The sequence below is a fragment of the Podarcis raffonei genome, chromosome 12 (genome assembly GCF_027172205.1).
Source record: "Podarcis raffonei isolate rPodRaf1 chromosome 12, rPodRaf1.pri, whole genome shotgun sequence".
NCBI classification, from domain to species: Eukaryota; Metazoa; Chordata; class Lepidosauria; order Squamata; family Lacertidae; genus Podarcis; species Podarcis raffonei.
The window spans coordinates 12,516,054-12,536,453 of record NC_070613.1 but is presented as its reverse complement, the minus strand read 5'-3'; the positions used below and the strand labels follow the sequence as shown (position 1 = coordinate 12,536,453).

Sequence of the window (20,400 nt, the reverse complement as noted above, 5' to 3'; positions counted from 1 at the left end):
CAGAAAGAACAAGATAATGGTTGCAACAGATCTTCTACAAAAATTAAACTGGGGAAACATTGTACAAAGGACAGGGCCTCCTGTTCTTAGCTGTGATTTTGCTTTTGTGGACAGCACGTCAAAAAATGGAAAAGAAAAGGGAAAAAAGAAATAAAAGCCACACTGTGATCCTGCCAACATATCCGGTTCCAAGTGAGCATTAATCAATCAAGATATATTACTATACTCAACCCAGAGGCTGGGTGCCTGCCACCCAGATCACAGGTTTTGCGCTGATAGGGGAAAGAATTGTACGCTTCTCTCTCTTTCTATAACCAAACAGGAATGTTCCTGTGTTGAAATGCTGTGTGTGTGCACGCACACGCACACTGCATACACTATAGCCTGTAACAGATGAGGTCAGACAAACGTGTCTACACTTTACTCAGACAAAAGCACAAACCGCATTAAATGCCATACAACAGCCTATGGACACAGAGGTTTGAAACCTGTAAACAGTTGAACAACAAAACCTCACCATTTCCTTAAGCACAAGTCCCGTTGACACCAGCAGATCTGAACTGTAAGCTTAGGCACCATGAAATCCGCACATTTACAAAGCCAAACCAACGAAGTCTTGCTCGCTACGGAGCTCAGCTCATTAAAGTTGCCCACATCCCAGGCAGTTCAACCACCACCTTGACCAATCCGTTGTTGTTTTTTGTTTTCTGCCAAGTCTATTATTTGTTACTGAGAAGCTGTAGCTGCACAGTGGGATGAAGATCCAAGCTTTGTGAATAATTTTTAAATCATCCCTAAAAGGCAGGCTTAGCATCTGCACAAGGACCAGAGCTGACTTGGGAGGTAAGTACAGTCCGTTCAGTTATGAACAATGCTTGATGCCTGTAAACCTTTGAAGCGCTCTTGAGCAGAGGGAAACTAAGCCATCCATCGTGAACTAAGACTAAGAAGCAAAAATGAAAGGCCTAAGACAGCAAAGGAAAACAAAACTCACCCCGACAGCATGGCTCTGTGAACCACTTCAGAAGGAGCAGGAGGGTGCTTACTAGCTAGTCATTAAAAACACAATTAAAATGATCAAACTTTTACTACTACAGCACCCTAATAAAGCTACTCCTGCAATATTTCCAGAAGGGAAAGAAAGCAATTTTGCCATTAAACGACATGACAATATTTATAGCTTAACGGCTTCATCTTAATTCAGAATTCAGTTTTTAAAATCCTATCTGTATATAGAGTTTGGTTTTTTTAAAAACAAACCAGTTCATAATTTCACATAAAATGCAAGCCTTAAATAGTATTTTTAAATGGTAATTCTTTCTCCTGCTCTAACATTTTTATTCTAGCCAACACGCACGCACGCACGCACACATACACACAAAATGCTTGTAGTTGCTTTCTAATTACAGATTATTATCTGTAATTTTGCCATTCTGGCAGTTGCCTAATATATTAGCACTGAAAAATATTTCTAGAGGAAGCTCTCTCCCCAAAAGACATCGGGGTACAAAGGAGCTTTTGGTAACAAAAAGATCCCTTCCTTTGGAAGAAACAAGCAGGAGACAATGAAAAAAGCTTTACTTCTTACATAAAACACAGTTTCCTTGAAGTCTGCACATAATTTTTAGACCATCCTGGCATCCCATGGAATAAAAAGTCTTTTTAAGTTCAACTTGTTCAATTCAACAGCCTCTGCCATTATGCAGTCTTTGCTGAAAACTATTATACTAAGAAAATCTGAAGGAAAGATTCAAATCAAAATAATGGTACCATTCATAACAACCTGCCAGGAATGAATCTTGTTTCCTTGAATACTACTACTAGTGTTATATTGAATGTAAACATGTACAGGTTCCCACCCCCACCCTGACATCCTGCAATCGCCTTTGAAGGCAATCTAAGATATATAATAAAAGAATGCTAATAGTCCTGCCTTTCAGATACTCTGGGAAGGAGAGACTTGTTAAGCCAGGAGAAGAAAAGGGGAAGGTTATTCCTACAAGGTGATGTTGGAAAGGGAAAAAGGTTGAGAGCATGCACAGTACTTCATATTGTTGGCTTCACCTCACTGGGAATAAGAGCTTTCAAGAATGAACTCTTGGAAAAATACCAACAAATTACACAGCCCATGTTTTATTCTATCTACTTAGCTAAAAAAAATATCCAGATAGGTATGGACACCATCTCATTCCAACACCCCACATGGAAGATAAGAGCAACCATTATCAAATATTCTTTGCTATGAAGAAGCATAAAAAATTCAAAGTTAGTGTTCTTTCAATCTGAGTCACTGTGATCATATAGTACATTTCTCGAAAAAACACCTATGTACGCACATTTGTGCACAAGGACACGAGACCTATAGCTCCATGTGTCAACACGGTAAAAGAAAGCCAATACAAAACTCTCCGTGTCTGGATCCTTGTTAACTCTAGCTTCCACGGCAACAAAGATGCTGTCTGTAGTGTCACAGAGTAGTCTGAAGTTTCAGCGGGGCACTGCAAAGCTGGCATTGGAGATCGCGAGGAGATCCTGTCTTGCGACTTCCTTCAAAGGAAGCTACATGTAGAAGAACAGACCAGTTGCGTTCAGCAGGTCACTCCACTATCAGTGCCACGTTGATGTGGGACAAATCTATCATATGCCTAAGAAGAAGGTCAACAGACAATGGTCAAGGAACACGTTTTATATAAAGAGCACAATAGCTTAGACCATTAAGTGAAACTAAGGAACCTTACTTTCTGCACATTTCTATCACAAGTCCAAGACGTGTTTCAGACATCACCATGTCAGTCTAATAATCCGTGGTTTACTGAATGACATGCAAGCCAGGTCCTCCCTCCTTGCCCCCCATTTAGACGCCTGACTTCAGGGCTTGTTAATCAAGTTTCCTCTGAAATCCAAACAGGGAAACCGTGGTTTAAGTGCTGCTTGCACTATAGGTTTCCAGGCCAGACATCATGGGAAACTGGTTTAGCTGTGTGGAAGGCCCACAAAGAGAAGAAACAGGGGATTAAATATTTGTTTATGATCATAAATGTAACACTAGAGCAGCCCTACTGGATCAGACTAAAGGCCTACCTAATTCAGTATCCCGTGTCTCACAACAGCCTATTGGAAGTTCCCAAAGTGGACATGGCTTAAGTGAAACAATTCCTATCTCTTTAAGAAGACAAAAGGCTCTTGTATAGTGGTTTGAGTAGAATGCGTCTAGGATATTTTAGATATGGCAAAATTAGAATTAATATTTACCTGTGAAACTTCTGTTGAAATTTCAACGCATCAGAGGGCTCTTTAAATTTTGCGATGGCCTTCCGCTGTTGAGGAAGCATCTGTAAACTCTATGGAAGACAACAAGAAAACCACCTTATATTGCTTGCCTTTTAAAAGAACACCAGAGCTTTGAGTTATTTCCCTTCTCTACAAGGTGGAATCAGGCTGCTGCAGAGAATCAGAACATCATGGCTGGAATCTCACCACTTGCTGGTTGATTGAGAAATCCCATCCCTTATTCCTCTGGCCTGCCCCCAGCAGTCCTAACATGCAGCAAAAATAGGCAATTGATTGAGGCCTTTGGCAGGAATGATCATATAAAGCAGGGGTAGATATGTCAAAGGCACTGGCAGTCTCTAAAAATCTGATGCTGGAACTGAAGACCAGAGTCCCAACAAAAAGATGTTTACACATACCCAGGTTTCTTGCACATACACACTCAACAGCTTCTCATGCTAAGTTTAAAGGGTGTTCCTGAAGTTGTCCTGAATGTGACCTGTTGTGTTGCACGGGGTACTTGCAAAGAGGCAACTTTGGAAGCCTTTAGATGCGGGTCTAAGGAATTGTACATTTTATGAGCTTTGCCCAGACTTGGATTCTAATCATTTGAAATACTTATGCAGTCTCTCTATGAAGCCACCCTCAATAAAGCTTCTGGGATGGGGAGGGGACAGCTGTTTCAGAGAGAATCAGGGTAGATTCACACTATCCCACCCCCAACTTGCAGAGGCTGTTTAAATATATTATATAAAAATCAGTAAAATTAATGAATATAAAACAAACAAGGCCCAAAGGTATCATTTTATCTGCTGTTCTTGAAATGAATAAACATACAGTTCTCCCCAAAGATGGACAGTTGGTGGCTTCTTCAATGAACCTGAACTCAGTGGGTTTATTTAGGTGTTATGAGAATAGCCCTGATTCTGTGGTACCAAATCAAAAAGTGGCTGGAAATTTTTGTGGTGTGACAGATAATCCAAGTGCATCCCAATCTGTTAATGGCTGTATTTAGAGTAGGCTGGATCTAAATAATAACCCCTCTTCTTTACAATAGAGTAAACAGGCTTAAGAAAACCTCACATTTCCCCAGACTGGAAAAACACAGATACACCATAATGGAGGTTAAATTTTGGTGGAACCCCTGCACCAGAGCTTTCCAAACTGTGTGTTGCGACACTTTAATGTGTCAGTTGCAGTGTGTAGGTGTGTCACAGACACACTCCCCGTGTTCCTCCTGGGGCTGGAAAGGAGTTAGTTTAACCTCCGGTTTGCTAGTAAAACTAAATTACCATGTGGCGAAATGATGCAGTCTAAAAAATGTGTTACCAACATGAAAAGCTCTGCCCTATACTACAGAATAATTAGCTGTATAATTAATCCTCCACCACTCAAACCATTCCAGACACCAGTTCTCCATCTTTCTGTGGAATACTTGAAAGACAGCTACTGCAGAATTCTGCTAGTTTTGAAATCTGAGCTATCCATCTTGCAAGAATAGTCCTGTTTTCAGAAGGCTACTTACAGGTTCTCCTAATTATTACTATACAGTGGTACCTCGTGTTACAGATGGGATCCGTTCCGGAGGCCCATCCGTAATGTGAAAAGCCCGCAACTCACAGTGAGATTTGGCGCTTCTGCACATGCGTGAAGCACGATTAACGCTTCTGCGCATGCGTCGAAACCCAGAAGTAATCCATTCCGGTACTTCCCGGTTGCCACAGGACGCAAGACGATAACACACAACCTGAAGCGGACGCGACATGAGGTATGACTGTACTGTAAGTAGCAGACACAATATTGCTTGCATCAGCAGCAAGTCCTATGTCTTTGGAGGACGCATAGTGCTACTGTTTCAACCTTTTCCTTTGCTAATTTCAAGTTCTCAGAGGACACTGACAACCCATCAAAGTCAGGTAACCAATGGCTGCTTAGTTAACATGTTTAGAACCAGGCTAGTTGAACCCAAGACCAATTACTGCAAGTACCGTTTCTTTACTATGGACATAAAACAGAGAATGTACACCCAGGCTTTAATACACAATGGCCAAAGCTGGACTACAAACAAAAAAAGGCAGAAATCTTTAACACCCATCTTGAATACCAGTCTGGAAAGCAGCTATTTATTAACAGGACTACCAGCCATCAGTTGATTACAAGTTTATTACAAGAAGTAAACTATGACTCATAAAGTAACAGCAAAAAACTTACATAAATATTTGCATTTAAAAATAACTACCCAATTTTTTTTAAAAAAATTCAGGGCTTGCAGAACTTGAAAAATATTCTCTACAGAAACACATTTGTTCCTTCAAATGGTGTGATTAATCACTGAGCATAATTTCTCTTTGCTACTCAGAAATAATGAGGAATACTGGGCTAACGAAATTCCAATTTCAATTAACTTTCTTTGAAGTGGGCTTACACCCATCAAAATTAAGTAAACAATTATTTGTTCGGCCCCAAGACTAGTTGCAGACGTGCTACTCGTACATGTAAAGGTAGATTTACAGGATTACTTTATGAAATAGCACACTGCAACTTGGTGTTTGAATGATCAGCTGGCCACTTGAATATTTGAAAACCACCACCACATTTCTAATATCATGCAAAATAATCTTGCATGTCCATTTATTGCTAAATAATGATAGACAAACAGGGATGAAAACAATGGCTTTAGACATTCTAGTATTCAAACAACAATTCAGGAAAACAGTGCAGCATACAACCAGTTACACATATTAAGTGAAATAAAAACAATTGAATTTGCTTGTATTCTTTTGTACAGTATCAAGAAAACTAGCTGGAGGCAATTGTTTTGGTAATGTGTGGATTCTGCACTGCTATCTTTAAACAAGTTCTGGACAATGACTGTGTTCCGGTGTAACAATAAACCATAATATAACATGACATGCATTAACTGAAGTTGTTACAGCCATCTTGGGACCTCCTCCATTAACTGCTTCCCTCACCCCTCTTTCATCTGCAACGAACCAAGGTTTGTGCTATGTCCAAATTGGGAACTGTGAACAAGCCAGGATTCTGAACCACAGTGTGGAAGTTGAATTGTTTCGTAAAACCATGGTTAAACAAACCACAGTTCTGTTCTGAACATAACAATAAACTGCAGGTACTGGAAAATGGAAGGCAATGCTTCCAATCTCCTCACAGCCGCCTTGCGGAAGGAGAAGGGATGGCATGAGAACCGTTCATGTGGCAACAAACCATAGTTTAGTGTTATGTCAAAACACATCCATTCTCTCAAAATATGCATTTCTGCTGAGTTCAGAGAGCAAGTGATAGCGTTATGGAGTGAAAAGAAACCAGTCAATCAGTTGTTCATTTTGCAACACCATTATCTGAAATGTCTGCTCCCAATGGGCAAAATTCCTACAGGATGAACTGATGTTCCAGAAGGTGAATGACATGTAAAGATATTTCAGTTCACGCTGCAATTATATCAACTTCTAAAGCTCCTCCCAAGTGGTTCTAACAGTTCTTCCTGATGCTGGCTACGGAGTGCTTGTTTTAACTCTTAACACGATACAGAAATGTTTATTTCCCCCATTGCAAGTAACCTGTAAATTGGTCCTGTCTTGTTTTTTGGTTTTTACATAACCAACACTCATTTCTACCTGAACACTTCTGGAATGAATACAAGTTTCTTTATGAACCCATCCATAAACAAATGATCACACATTTTCATGGAAATCACTATCAAGAATGAGTGTGTGAAAAGAACATGTAATCTGTGACCTAAATACATATAAGAAAAATTTAAAAATTAAACACAAATACCAGCAGTATCCATTGGTCTTCATAGAAAAAAGATAAATGCCTTTCATCTTATTAGGGTTTTTTTTAAAGCTCTTAAGTAATAAATTTAACAAAGGCCATCTTTATATCTGAATAAGGCTTCTGAAGCTTGCCATGAAACCTCACAGAAAGTTTAATGAACACAAAACAAACCGAAAACCTACTTTTTTAAAAAAACTCTTAGATATACACTTTAGCTTAGCAACTCTGGTAGAGGGGTTCTCTTAACATCCTTATAAAATGTACTGATGGTCCTTGTGTTCCTTTATGGAACAAAAAATAGTCTGCAGCTTGAACACTGCAACAAAGCTTATTCTTATTTAAATGAACACCTCCCAATCATGGCACTTTTACAGCAAACACTGTTTAATCTTAAATTTTTACAACAGGAACCCGAGTAAGCAAAGTTGTGGCGTTCAACATCATGACTTAAGCTGGGCAGGAAATCTCAGCAAGAACTTGTGGAAAACAGATCGTGGGGGGCAAAAGATGTTTCCTCAAGTCTGCACTCTTTCATCCCCCTACCCCTTTTTTTCGGGTATGTGCCCCATTTTTAACAGCAGGAACACTATTCAGTCTGCTAGGTCATTTCCCCACTGCCAACATATAACTAGGTGAATGAAATTCTTTGTAAAATCAATGCTCGCCATTGAACACTGAGTTAAAGAACATGCTTACAAAAATAAAAAGCCATTTGCATTTAGTCAAAGTATCTAGGTTGGGATTTTGTCTCCCACAGAACAGTCACTTATGGTGGAGAATTCCTTCTTCTCCCTGAAGGGAATGGCATGCTTAAAGGTCCACATAAGTCAACAGGAGGGACAAGTAACCATAGGAGGCCATTTCCCCGTCAGCGACATGCAGCAATTCCTCCTGTGTCAACTGGTGCTCTCCCCTCTCCTGAAACTTCTTCGGCCCTGCTGCTAATAACTGATTCTCACAACCAAGTTAGGTGTCTCTCTCTCAACTACCGCAGGACATCCTCCCAGTTCTTTAGCCTCCAGCCTCCTGTGACAGCCAATTGAGGGAGAAAAGAAGAAGCTGTATTTAGCTGTGTGCCATTTTTCAAGTCAACATTCTATATAAAACTCTCTGTGCAGACAGAGCTGGTGATATGGGGTGAAGAACCTCTGATTGGGGCAGGCCAAATGCGGTGGTCAAATCTATCTGGCCACTGGGGCTCTCCTCCAACGCACTGCATTAATTCATAGTCAACCCAGGGCCACTTTGCGCAAAACCGCTTTGCACAAAACCACCCCCAAATCAGAGAGCCAAGCTGAGCGTACAGTGGCACATAATCCATGTTTTGAGTGCCTGGGGTCTCAGGAGAGGGAAAGATAAGCCCTAGCCTTGGGGCTGCTGGAGGGCGTGGGGAGTCAAGTATGTAAGCTAGCCATCCCACTCAACTCTGGATCTGTTTTGTTCAACGATGGTATCCAAACACTTTAAGGGGAGCTGCCAGTAAATTTTCACTTTGGGCTCCCCGCCTGTTCCAACTCATGATCCTTGCACCATACTGCCCATTGTGTTAATTATTTGGTGTTTTTAATTAACTTTGCCAAGTTTCTCAGTGGCATTAGCTAACAAGACTTAGAATGGTTTCCAAGTCACAGGCTGAAGTGTTTACTGCTAGGCACTTCTGATAAGAAATATATTATTCTTTCAGATTTTTGTTTAAAGCTCATTCATTGTTAAGTGAACATTTGATTCCTTGCACAGATTCTCTCTCATTTACCTCTTGCTGCCTGAAGGAACATTCTCTTTCCTAAAGGACTGTGTTCTCTTTATGCGTTTTGAGCTTTGTTTTAAACAGTGCAACTTGCACAAACAATGTTTATTTTCTTTATTTTAACTCAAGTCTCCTTATGATTTAAAGGAAGAGTATACCATATCAATTTCTTTTTAGCAATCATTTATTACTTTCTTTTCCAGGAGACTCTGCTGTGAGTTCCTGTGGTCATAAGCCTGGCAAATTCGAACAGGAGTAAAATGTTTCGTTTTGCATGATGAAGAAATTAAGATAAAGTTCTTATACTAAGTAACTTGATCCAACTATTAGCTAATAACTTACTGGACCAGCGTCTGCTTTGGGGCTTCCAAATACAGGTGCTAGGAAAACACATAAAATGGAGTTAAGTCTGCATAGCTTGGTTACATTATTATAGACTGCTCAAATTCCACTTGTGGAATACTGTAATAGAAGCATCATTTTAACCTTCAAGCACTAACCAGAACAGTTGTTCTTCTAACATTCCATAGAATACAGAGATGTATTTTGTATATACAGTGGTACCTCGGGTTACATACGCTTCAGGTTACATACGCTTCAGGTTACAGACTCCGCTAACCCAGAAATAGTACCTCGGGTTAAGAACTTTGCTTCAGGATGAGAACAGAAATCATGCTCCGGTGGTGCGGCAGCAGCAGGAGGCCCCATTAGCTGAAGTGGTGCTTCAGGTTAAGAACAGTTACAGGTTAAGAACGGACCTCCGGAATGAATTACAGTGGTACCTCGAGTTACATACGCTTCAGGTTACAGACTCCGCTAACCCAGAAATAGTGCTTCAGGTTAAGAACTTTGCTTCAGGATGAGAACAGAAATCGTGCTCTGGCGGCGCGGCAGCAGCGGGAGGCCCCATTAGCTAAAGTGGTGCTTCAGGTTAAGAACAGTTTCAGGTTAAGAATGGACCTCCGGAACGAATTAAGTACTTAACCCAAGGTACCACTGTAAGTACTTAACCCGAGGTACCACTGTATAGCACTGTGTTTCAAAATGACTCCACAAGAGTCACTGGTGTAGGTTTCAGCTACCTGTGAATTGCACGCTTCCCTTCGAAGTGTTTTCTCCTAAAGTTTCTTTCCAGCTTTAAGTATTTGTGTACATCTTTTTAGCAGAAACCTTCATCTATAAAGCCAATTTCAAACATTCATTCAAACACTAGCACGGCCAGCCAACTTTGGCCTTCAGCTGCTTGGGATCATCATGGGCATGGAGCTGGTCAGCCCTATTCTGTTGGCAACCGTCTGCCTGAGGAGACTTTAGGCATAAAGTCAAATAGCTGGAGAGTTACAGTGCCTGCTGTGGCTGTAGAGACCAATAACAGGAGATACATGTTTTATCGCAGGTGGCACAAATGAAGGCGTCTGGTTTTGCTGGTACGGGTGCAGTGTGGAGTTTCACTGGTCAGCCTTAAGACCAATGGTATTCACCTCTTCGCTCTCCCTGTTTGTTGAACTTGCAACCTTTTCATGGAAAGCATGTGTTCTACCACCAAGCTATAACCCCTCCTGTTACAGGATTGCCTGACCCTGACTGAGAAGGATCCTCAGGGATCCTGTGCACAGACCCAGAAATTTCTGCATTGTAAAGTCTTCGCTCCTCATGTCCACAGAAGAATGAGGAATATCCTACTGTAGTGTGACAGAATGGAAGGACAGAGCAATGCAGATAGGAGCTGGCTTGAGTCTCAAAGCAGGCAACACCCATGGTTTCTATGGTTTCCCCTGCACCAGCCACAATGGAAGAAGGTTGGTTGTGGGCAGCATGTCTAGTGGGGGGCTGCACTCCAGCAACTATACTAGGCATCCAGAAAAGGCTGGAGTGGAAAGAGATGCCCCCGGTTAAGCCAAAGAAATTGGTGGCCACATTCTCTCCTCTGACTGTTAGTCCTGCCCACCTCTGCTGTCGCTTTCCGCCTTGGTAGATCTACCATTCTTCCAAAGCCCCACTCTGTCCTTTTTAAAAAAAATAACAATTTATTAATTTTCAAAAAGCAAAATTAAAAAACCCCCACAACAATATAAAAACAGTATAAAACAAAACAAATCAAATCAAGTCAATCATAGCAATTCAGATCATAAATCTTAACTCGATTGACTTCCCTCCACTCCCCCTCTTGGTTCCATTGTATTAGCTTATTCATACACATTCCTAGAGCCTTATATACTTAATAATCCAATCTTAAAACCTTAAAAGCCCCACTCTGCCCTGGTCTTCTGTTGAAGGCCAAGAACAAGCGATTGCTTCTCCACCCCAAAGAGCTTCTGTCCAAGAATACAAAACAAAAGTTCCACACACCAAATTACCCCCCAGTCATTCTTTCTATCATATTCAGGAGCTGATTTCAAAGAGAGGCAGAGGGAGAGTTATTGTAAGGACTGGAATTGACTTAAGGTTGGATTTTGCTTACTGTGTCAGGAGTGCGTGCAGGAGCCAGGCCCTGTGACCAGTAGGACTCTGCAGGACTGGGGCCTTCCTAAGTTTGTTCTGAAGAGGCAAGGCGCGACCGCACAGGTGAGGCCGATTGGTAATTCACAGCACCTGGTGGCAAAAGCCAGGAAGGGATCTAAGGTCAGCATTTCCCTTTGGCTTTTTGCCACAGCAACATGTTTCCTGCCTTGCTGCGTTTGGCTCCTTGATTCTTGATCCTTGGACCCTTGACTTCTTGACTCCCGGCTCTCTGACCCTCGAACTCTTGGCTTCCTGGCTCCTGGCTTCTGGACTCTCGTTCCTGCTCCCACCCTGCTATCTTGTCCTCAGCCGGGACTTCTACCGCCTGTGAACCAGACCGTGATATACTGGTATTTTGTTCAGGTACTGAATATTCCTGCTGGACTGAGCACAAACCTTGTGTAGGAGTGGGGCAAAAATAGAGTCCACCAATACATGGAAATTGTGTTTTTATCTTGTATTTTTATACTGTGAACCACCCAGATATCTGCAGATGAAGGGTGGTATAAAAATTTATTTAATTAACAAACAAACAACCAATGCTTGGGGGGGGGGCGGAGATGAGGCAATCTGTGTTTTAAGTTGGTTCCAGGCAACCTGCAAGGGAGCTAGGAACAGTTTTTCCATTTCTAAAAAGTAAGGTGTAAAGACTCAAGTTTGTAGGGATGCCAGGCCACTTGCTGTGTAGCCCCTTTTTCACTTGGGTAGGAGATGTCGGGCTACACTCTGCGTGTGGTCAGAAGCACTTTTTGTATATTCCAGTTGGACAGGACCAGTTGGGTTATTTGTGGATTGCACTCTCAACTGCAACCAGTTTACTCCTAGCTCAATGCATTCTGGAAACCAAAGGATAAAATGCAGGAGGTGACAAGGCACTCAGCATCGCCAGAATTCACCACCCCAAACTTCTGGCCCATCTTAATAGTCTTATTTATCTGAAGCATTTTTACTAAGAACTTGGACCAAGAAAAGGCTTTCAGGGCAGATATGATACTCCCCACCGTTGAGTTTAGAATCTATAAGCCACTACACAAAAGGAAAAGATTTGGAGGGAGTAGGGTAAAAAGAAAAGTCACGTACAGTGGTACCTTGGGTTACATACTCTTCAGGTTACATATGCTTCAGGTTACAGACTCTGCTAACCCAGAAATAGTGCTTCAGGTTAAGAACTTTGCTTCAGGATAAGAACAGAAATCGTGCTCCGGCAGCGCGGCAGCAGCAGCGGGAGGCCCCATTAGCTAAAGTGGTGCTTCAGGTTAAGAACAGTTTCAGGTTAAGAACGGACCTCCGGAACGAATTAAGTACTTAACCTGAGGTACCACTATACTAGTTTTTAGTTACAAAGTTCTTTAACAACCAACTGGAATGGGAATAGTTGGGAACAGAGGTTGAGAGACTAACATAAAGCTGATGTGGAAAGCAGCTATAAAAACATGGCTACACCAACTCAGGATGAAAATCTGTCTCTTTGGCAAAATAGGAAAGGCAGAAACACACAGGAATTTTGCGTGTGTGTAGGTAAAACATGGAGGGACTCTTCACTGTTGCACAGAATACAAAGAAATGTAGACGTCTCCAAAGTAAGGTTGTTCATCAGTTCATATGCAATCTTATTCTCATGCCAACCTAAAGTTCCCTACAACATGTGGTGATACATCAATTTTGATTCAAACCAATTTTTAATTTACAAGCTGCTCACTTTAAAACAAACAATCCTTACATTACCCTAAGTGAGCACTAGGTTGTGCCATCACTCTAAGAATGCCATGTGGGACACATTGAAAAAGGCAGAGTCACTTTTTCTCCCCTTCCTCAAGCCACAAGCAGTCACCTTTAATTACATTCTTAAAGGACACCTGTCATGTCAAAATCATCTTTCTCTTTAAACACACTTCAACACAAAGTTTGCAAAAATAACTAAGCCACTTACAAAGAATCAATGATTAATGCATCTATCTATGATGGTGTAATATATTCTCTACTCTAGCATATCATATTAAGCAATATGTTGTTATTTTAGGGAGTGAAAAGGTGGAATATTTAACATGAAACAAAGCTAGTTTTATAACTGTATTGGGGGGGGGGATACTGTTTCCAAATAATGGAGGAGTGGTTTTCACAAGCTTGACACTGTGATGATAACCTGATAATATTCCCTGGCAGTGCTGCTGCAAAGAGCTGTCAGCCTTGAATTCCAGAGATTCATTTGAACATATAAATGGCCAACAGGTAACTAATATTTCAGAGCAGAGGAACCTTCCCCAACCTGGTCACTCCCAGGTATTTGGGCTCCAATTCCCAGCCGATGCAGTTCAAAAGGCTTGAAAGTATCCGGTTGGGGAAGGCTGGGGTGGAGTTTATTGAGTCAGCACAAAACTGCAACAACAGGCTGCTATGCCAGTACTCATCTTTCGGATTAAGGTGGAGAGGTCCATGAGAACCTACCACTTCAGACTATTAGAAGGGGAACAGTCATATTACCTCAACATTATAAGGAATTTAGTACACAGCAGAGGATTCTGAGAGTAGTAGCAGATTATTTCCCTAGGGCAAAACCATGTGATTTGAAAAAATCTATCCAGACACTTTGCATTATAAACTGCACTGATAGAGTGTTAAATGAGCAGACACTATGAACTGGTGAACTCATTCATTGGTGTGGGGAACATGTGGTGTTGCTGGACTAAAACGTCCATCATTACTGACCGCTGGGGTAGGGGAAATCCATCCGGAAGACAAAATGTATATTGAGGAGTTGGTGATTCTAACATGGCTACCCTTCCTGCCTCTGTTCCTTCCCCCTCCTTTGCAGCTGTTAAGTTTTTGAAGGTGTGAGAACCTTCTCTGATGTCCTAATAAGTTGGGAGGAGGTGAAGCCCGCCCCCCCCCCAGCTGCCTTAATCAGTCTGGGAGGAAATTGTTATTGGAAAGTGAGGCATGGTTTGGGCAGTTTTTTGGGGGAAGTTCATGCCGCAGGGCCGTGCAAACTGAGGCCACCTGGGGGAGTCGCTTCGCCACTTCTTGAGGACTTCCAAGTGGCAGATAGAAGTGCATGCCTGGTATGTATATATTGCTTGCTGTTTAGAAACGAAATCATCTTCTCGCCCACTTGTGTTTTGTATTGCTTCTGAAACTTCTAAAAGAACCACCTTGCATTTGGCAAGACAGCAAACATTTGGTCATGTTTGCTGTGCCTGATGGGAGCGGAGCCCAAACAATACGTGGAGGGCCAGAGGTTCCCCATTCTGGTTTTTTGCCCGTACTTTCCTCCATCACAATGCAAACTTGCTATTTTGCCTTAAGTCTACTCTCCTAAATACACTTACCTGGGAATAGTCCCATTTAATTCACTGAAAAATGTCTGAGTAGACATGCATAGGATCACACTGTAAATTGTGCAAAGTTGTGCAAAAGGCCATAACAAAGTTTACCACAAAAAGAAATAGCTGTATGGATTGATCATGTTCCCAATGGGTTTCAAAAATATTTTTTAAAGGGGAAGCTGTTTGTATTTTGAAATGCATTGCTGGAATCTGTAACTGTGCTGGAGTACAAGTTATTTTATTATCGCTCCACCCAAAACCTTGATGAGGTTTGGGAGAATTTTTCATCTGGCAGCAAAGGAACTTCTATAGGGTTGAGGCAGAAGGTACAAACCATAGCAACTATTCAGGGTGTGAATCAGCCCTATGTACTTCCTGAGGTGTGTACAAGGTGAGCAAAGATTATTTGGGTGGTGCTTTCACAATCCTGAGGCAGAATGCCATTAACAAGGTATCAGGAGTGGGTGATCACAACTGCAAATTGAAGCATTTTCCATTGCAACAAAATACGAAGTTTAACACCTCAGAACTACAGAGCTGGTCCTTTCTATACAACTATCTTCTGTAAGGAACACTCCTGATCTCCTTGTATCAACCAGAGCTGTTATCTGGGTTTGGAGATTGAGGAAGATGAAGAAAATTTATCCCCACCCCTCCTGATTTTGGGGGGTGGGAGCTTTGCTTTTCTTCCCTCCCAAAAAATATGATGATATAGTGCAACAAAGCAATTCCTTCTTAATTTCCTTGCTTCCTTGGACGGCCAAGTGGGTAGCTAGCTAGCACATCTTGCTCAGTCCACAGACAAGGAAGGGGAGAATAAGAAGTTGCTGCTCTCCTACACTACACTGTAAGGTTGGAAAAACCCTCCTCCTCTATGAAACAATCTGAACATACCCCCCCCCAATACTGGCCAAATGCTCTGCTCCCAGTTCCACTTGCAATTGTGGAAGGCACAACCAAATTCTCCATTCCCTAATCTGACCTTGGGAAGAATTCCTTTCCGGGGAGACAATATGACTACCAGCGAGATGCAGAGTGGGAATAAAATGGAGGGGGTGGAGGGACATTTTCTTCAGTAAAGGGAATTCTGACTTTACTGAAAGCAGGACCCAGCCTTGTGCTCTTCTTTCCTGCTCCCCTCATGGCATGTAGGTGAACATCTGATCTTAAAGATCCCTTGCAGGATCATCTTCAGCCCTGCCTGATGAAACTACTTTCTTTAGCAATTTCACTGTTCGTGCTGAGAGGCTATGCTGCAAATCAAACAACAGGACTCGCCTGGTTTCGGTGTCTACTTCAAGTGGTGGGGAAGCGGTAAAACCTAAGTTCCACTTATGATCTAGCCACATGTGGGTGTGAGGGAAGACGTCATATCCAAAAAGTTTCTCGTTAATGCTCAATCTTGCTCATGATAAATACTGGAGTTAGTAAAACAGCAGAGCCCACCATCAGCCAAAAGATGTGTCTGAACACCCTATTTTCCCTCTTAAAAGACTATTTTCTCTGTACTTTTTGAGGACACAGCATTTTCCTGCGAGTACGCTGAACCCTTAGCAAGAGCAGCTCTGGAACAACCATGAAAGGCATTTGTGACACTGCATTGAGATGAACGACACTGTGTTTGCTGCATCACAGTTGAGATCATTCTTTTATCTAGAAGCCTTTTCCTTTCAGACACACTGGGTGTGGGGGGGGGAGGGGAGAGGCATCTTTAAATATATGTAATTAACTGCTAAAAGCCTCCTCCTCGTCGTCCTCCCATCAAAGACATTGAGCTTTGTAAGATGAAAGATTTCTGGCACAAGTAACACAAGCCCAGGGTGATTTACCTGAATAGGTCCTACCGACATCAGCAGGTTTTTCAGTTGGACATCCGTGGTTGATGAAGAAAGCCCTTCAACTGACACAATGCAGGGCTGTGGTTTGCACTCTACCACTCGCAGATTCTGTTTATTTGGCATCAAGCGTCCTCGGCCCATCTGGCCCGCAATGCCTCTGCCTCTCCCGTGCGTAATGACCTGCCAAGAACAAAAGTAAGCTGCATTTTTTTATTTACTTGCTTTCGCCTAACTGAATCTGACAGGTAACGCGTAAGTTAGTAATTCACTTAGAAGGAGATGATGAAAGCGGAGACCGATTAAAAGGTGTCATGTTGCTGTTGGCAAATTTTACACACACAAGCTTGTTCATTGGACTGACAGCCAAATGGTTCAGACTCCCTGCGTGCTATAAATGTGCAAATATGGAGACATGTCAATGTAACAAGGATTTCCTCTCTGGGGGGAAGCAACAGCACCAGAAAGGTTATGCCACTGTTTCCCTTAAGAGCTTTCATAACTGCCCAACCGTCCTGGAAACTGGGGTTTGCCGTAGCAGTTTTCATTCGCCTCCCTGGCCTTCTGATTTCCAGGGGTGCCATCAGCTGTCCAAATTCAGAGCTTGCAAAGCTTAGCTAGTCTGCAAGACAAGTCCAATGCTAAGAGGGCAACACCCTGATGCACAAAATGGTAACAAAGTTCTATAGGTTTGCATAGCAGAGAAACTGAGCTCTCTATTAACATGATGGATGTTCATTGTGGCGAAGATCATGTTAAGTTCTCCTTAGAAACACCATGCAGATTGAGACAGTTTCTGGTGATAAGTCTACTTTAACACTAAAATGACAATACAAAAAGTTGCAAATATTTGACACACCAACTCTCTCTTCTTTCCTTCTCTGGCAACTGGCATGTTTTAACTGGTTCAGCATCTGAATAACCGTGGGAATTCATTTCTGGCTATTCTTTCAAACCAATTGCAAAGGTGATTTTCATACAAATTGTGAGCCCATACCTTCTTTGCCTGATGTATCCCCGGGATGTTTTTCAGCCCCTGGGGAAGTGAGTGGATCTGTGCCAGCTGGTGCTGATGTGGTTGCTGTATTGTTCCTTTTGTCAACGTGACCTTCCGCACAGGCTGATGTCTTTGGTCCAGGGGCTGCTGTAGCCGGTGATGTGGCAGGTCGGAGTGAGAAAAGCCAACGTTCTCACCACCCTGTGGGAAACAACACCACACCGGTTCAGGATCCGCAAAATACAGCACACATTTTCTGCAAAGCTATTACAGCGCTGAGTGTGATTAATCTGCACAGGTACCATATTCTGCTAAAAACAGAAACTGGCTTGAAATTTTGGGTTATGCCGAGTGGAAATAGAATGATGAAATGGGGAGTTGGTAAAAAGCCACCACCGTGCCCCCCCACCCCCCGACATGATGACAGGTTACTAGCTACAATGGAGAAGGTCTATGCAAATGTTCTTCTACATGTATAAATGAATCAAAGCCTAATATATGAGAACATCTAAGCCAGGGATGTCCAACAGATCGATCGTGATTTACTGGTAGATCCCCGGGAGGTTTTGGTAGATTGTGGTTGATCACTGGTTCCCTTTCCTCAGTTAAAAATATAATTGTGCCCCGCCCCCTCGCCCTCCATTGTTGCCTGAGCTCCAGAACAGAAGACAGAGCTTTTGCCGTGAGGCTGATTGTTTCCTTAGAGATTTTTTGGTGAGTGACTTTTCCCCTTTCCCCCTAAAAAAAAGCTCAGCAACTTTTCCCTGAACCCCTAAAAAAACCGAACTTTCTTTCATTTCTAAAAAAAGCTCAGCAACCTTGACCTGAACCCCCCCCCCCAAAGGGGTAGATCACTGCCAGTTTTTTATTCTGTGAGTAGATCGCTGTCTCTTAGGAGCTGGCCGTCCCTGATCTAAGCTGTGACTTGCATGGGTAAAACAGAATCGCATCCACATGCCAGATTAGTTTGATAACAGTGGGGGCTGCCTACTGCACGCTCCTTGGGCTATATTCCTCTATCTAGGCTTATTGTTGCTTTCTCTGGGTAACACTCGCCAATTTTAGGTTCCCAAATGCAGAAGGGGACATTTAAAATTTAAAAAGGTAGTTATGATTAAAGGTACAATGGTGAGGAAGGAAATCATGTTGCATGTATTTATGGTTCACATAATTCACTTGGGAAATTTAGTAAAAATTTTGCTGCTCAATTAGGTAGATTCTGTAAAGGAGAAATAATTATGGCAGAAAATTATATTTATCCCAAAAAATCAAATGAGTATCAGGGGTGAAAAACCTAGAAGCCCCATTTACAATACCAGAAGGCTGAAAATTAATTAATTAAACCATCTGGGCTAGGAAATTTGCCATTTTTATCTGCTGAGTATTATAATTCTACCATTCTGATATATATAAATATTGATCAGACTGGTTTTTTTTTGAGAAACAATAAATTATCTACCATCATACAAAGATCAATCAGTATGAGAGAGCTCAAGATAAGAACTTGAAGTCTATATTGTTATTTCTAAGTGCCAAAAGGGGATTTGATAGACTAGAGTGGTAATATCAGTTAAGAGAGTTTGAACTGTTTTAATCTGGGTAGAAATTTCAGATACTGTTTCAACTTCTATATCAAAAACTGACAGCACAAGGGCTGCTTATCTCTTGGGTCAATGTTTACTGTCTACAACAGGAATGGGGAACATTTTTTTGCTCCACAGACCAGATCCTTACCAGACTTGCAGCCCAAATCTGCATTGTTATAGGATGATGTTGGTTATGCTATATGTTTTATATTACAAAATGTAAATTTCTTTATGTGTTATATATTTATAAGTTAAGTTAAGATAAATAATATATGTAATCATAAATTAAATAAGTTCCACCCCCACCCCCCAAAAAGAAAAGAAAATATTGCTTTTAAAAAAGAAAGCAATTTAAGATTAAGTGGGCTGTAATGTTTTTCCTATAAGGAAAGGCTAAAAGCTTTTGTGACTTTTTAGTTTACAAAAGGTGAGACATGATGGTGGCTTATAAAGCTGCAAATTATGGAGAAAGTGGCTAGAGAATTCCACTCCATTCAAAACAGAAGAATTCAGATGTCCAATAAAACCGAATGGCTGTTGATTCAGGTCAGGCAAAATGAAGTCAAACAATACCTAACAGAATTCACTCCTACAGGATTAGTGATAACCACTAGCTTTGCTGGCTTTTAAAGGAGTTTAGGCAAGTTTAAGGGAAATCAATGACTACTAGCCAGGTTCAGGGGCATACTGAGCACCAAATATTGCAGGACACACAGCTGGGTGGGGGGGTTGTACTCTGCTTTTGAGACGTCCAGGGGCATCTGAATTGCCACTGGTGGAAGCAGGATGTTGGACTATCCAAACATCTATTATTTTCTAATCATGGTGTGTGCAAATCTTTTTTGCCATGGCACTAGATGCTTCACAGAAATCCATCTGTCATCAAGTCCAAGCTAGGTGAATCCACCAAAAGAACTACTTGAGAAGGGTGTCATTCTGTTGCATGTAGATTAAAATATCATTCCAAATTTTGGGAATCAATTAAAACCAGAGTTGTCCTAGAGGGGATGCAAACCTTTCTAATGATGATTGTGATGATGATTTATTGAGTTTATATACCGCCCTATACCCGGAGGTCTCAAGGCAGTTCTAAGAGTTATGTTTATGTACATTTAACTCTGCCAAGTAGACTTCAAACTTCTACTTAGCCTTTCACTTACTTGAGCCTTTACTAGTATATTAACATGTTTTGTGTAGCCTCTGGCAACGGCAGTGCCAAGGCTGCATTTGCATAGAACCAGATAGTTCCCATCCTCAACAATTATCTGCCCACAGAGCAAGCCTTAGAACTGAGCCAATAACCAAGTAATACATTAGCACTATTTTGGTAGATTTGCTGAAA

At 41.7% G+C, this 20,400-nt stretch overlaps 1 protein-coding gene across 4 annotated transcripts in view; it reads right to left on the bottom strand.

The window, feature by feature from the left end:
• Positions 1 to 230: 230 nt before the first annotated feature.
• The window catches only part of RBM33 (RNA binding motif protein 33), an 85,827-nt gene continuing 65,657 nt past the window's right edge, over positions 231 to 20,400 (bottom strand). Inside the window, exons 16-19 of one of the 4 annotated variants that reach the window (XM_053359127.1) lie at positions 17,473 to 17,673; positions 16,470 to 16,658; positions 3,253 to 3,341; positions 231 to 2,645 (exon numbers count right to left, since the gene is read on the bottom strand). In XM_053359127.1, the coding sequence (XP_053215102.1) occupies positions 2,597 to 2,645; positions 3,253 to 3,341; positions 16,470 to 16,658; positions 17,473 to 17,673 (528 nt within the window). In that variant the 3' untranslated portion in view covers positions 231 to 2,596. Of the gene's footprint in view, positions 2,646 to 3,252; positions 3,342 to 7,262; positions 8,095 to 9,157; positions 9,196 to 16,295; positions 16,659 to 17,472; positions 17,674 to 20,400 lie in introns of those variants that run through there. The other 3 variants (XM_053359128.1, XM_053359129.1, XM_053359126.1) reach the window with 3 other exon arrangements.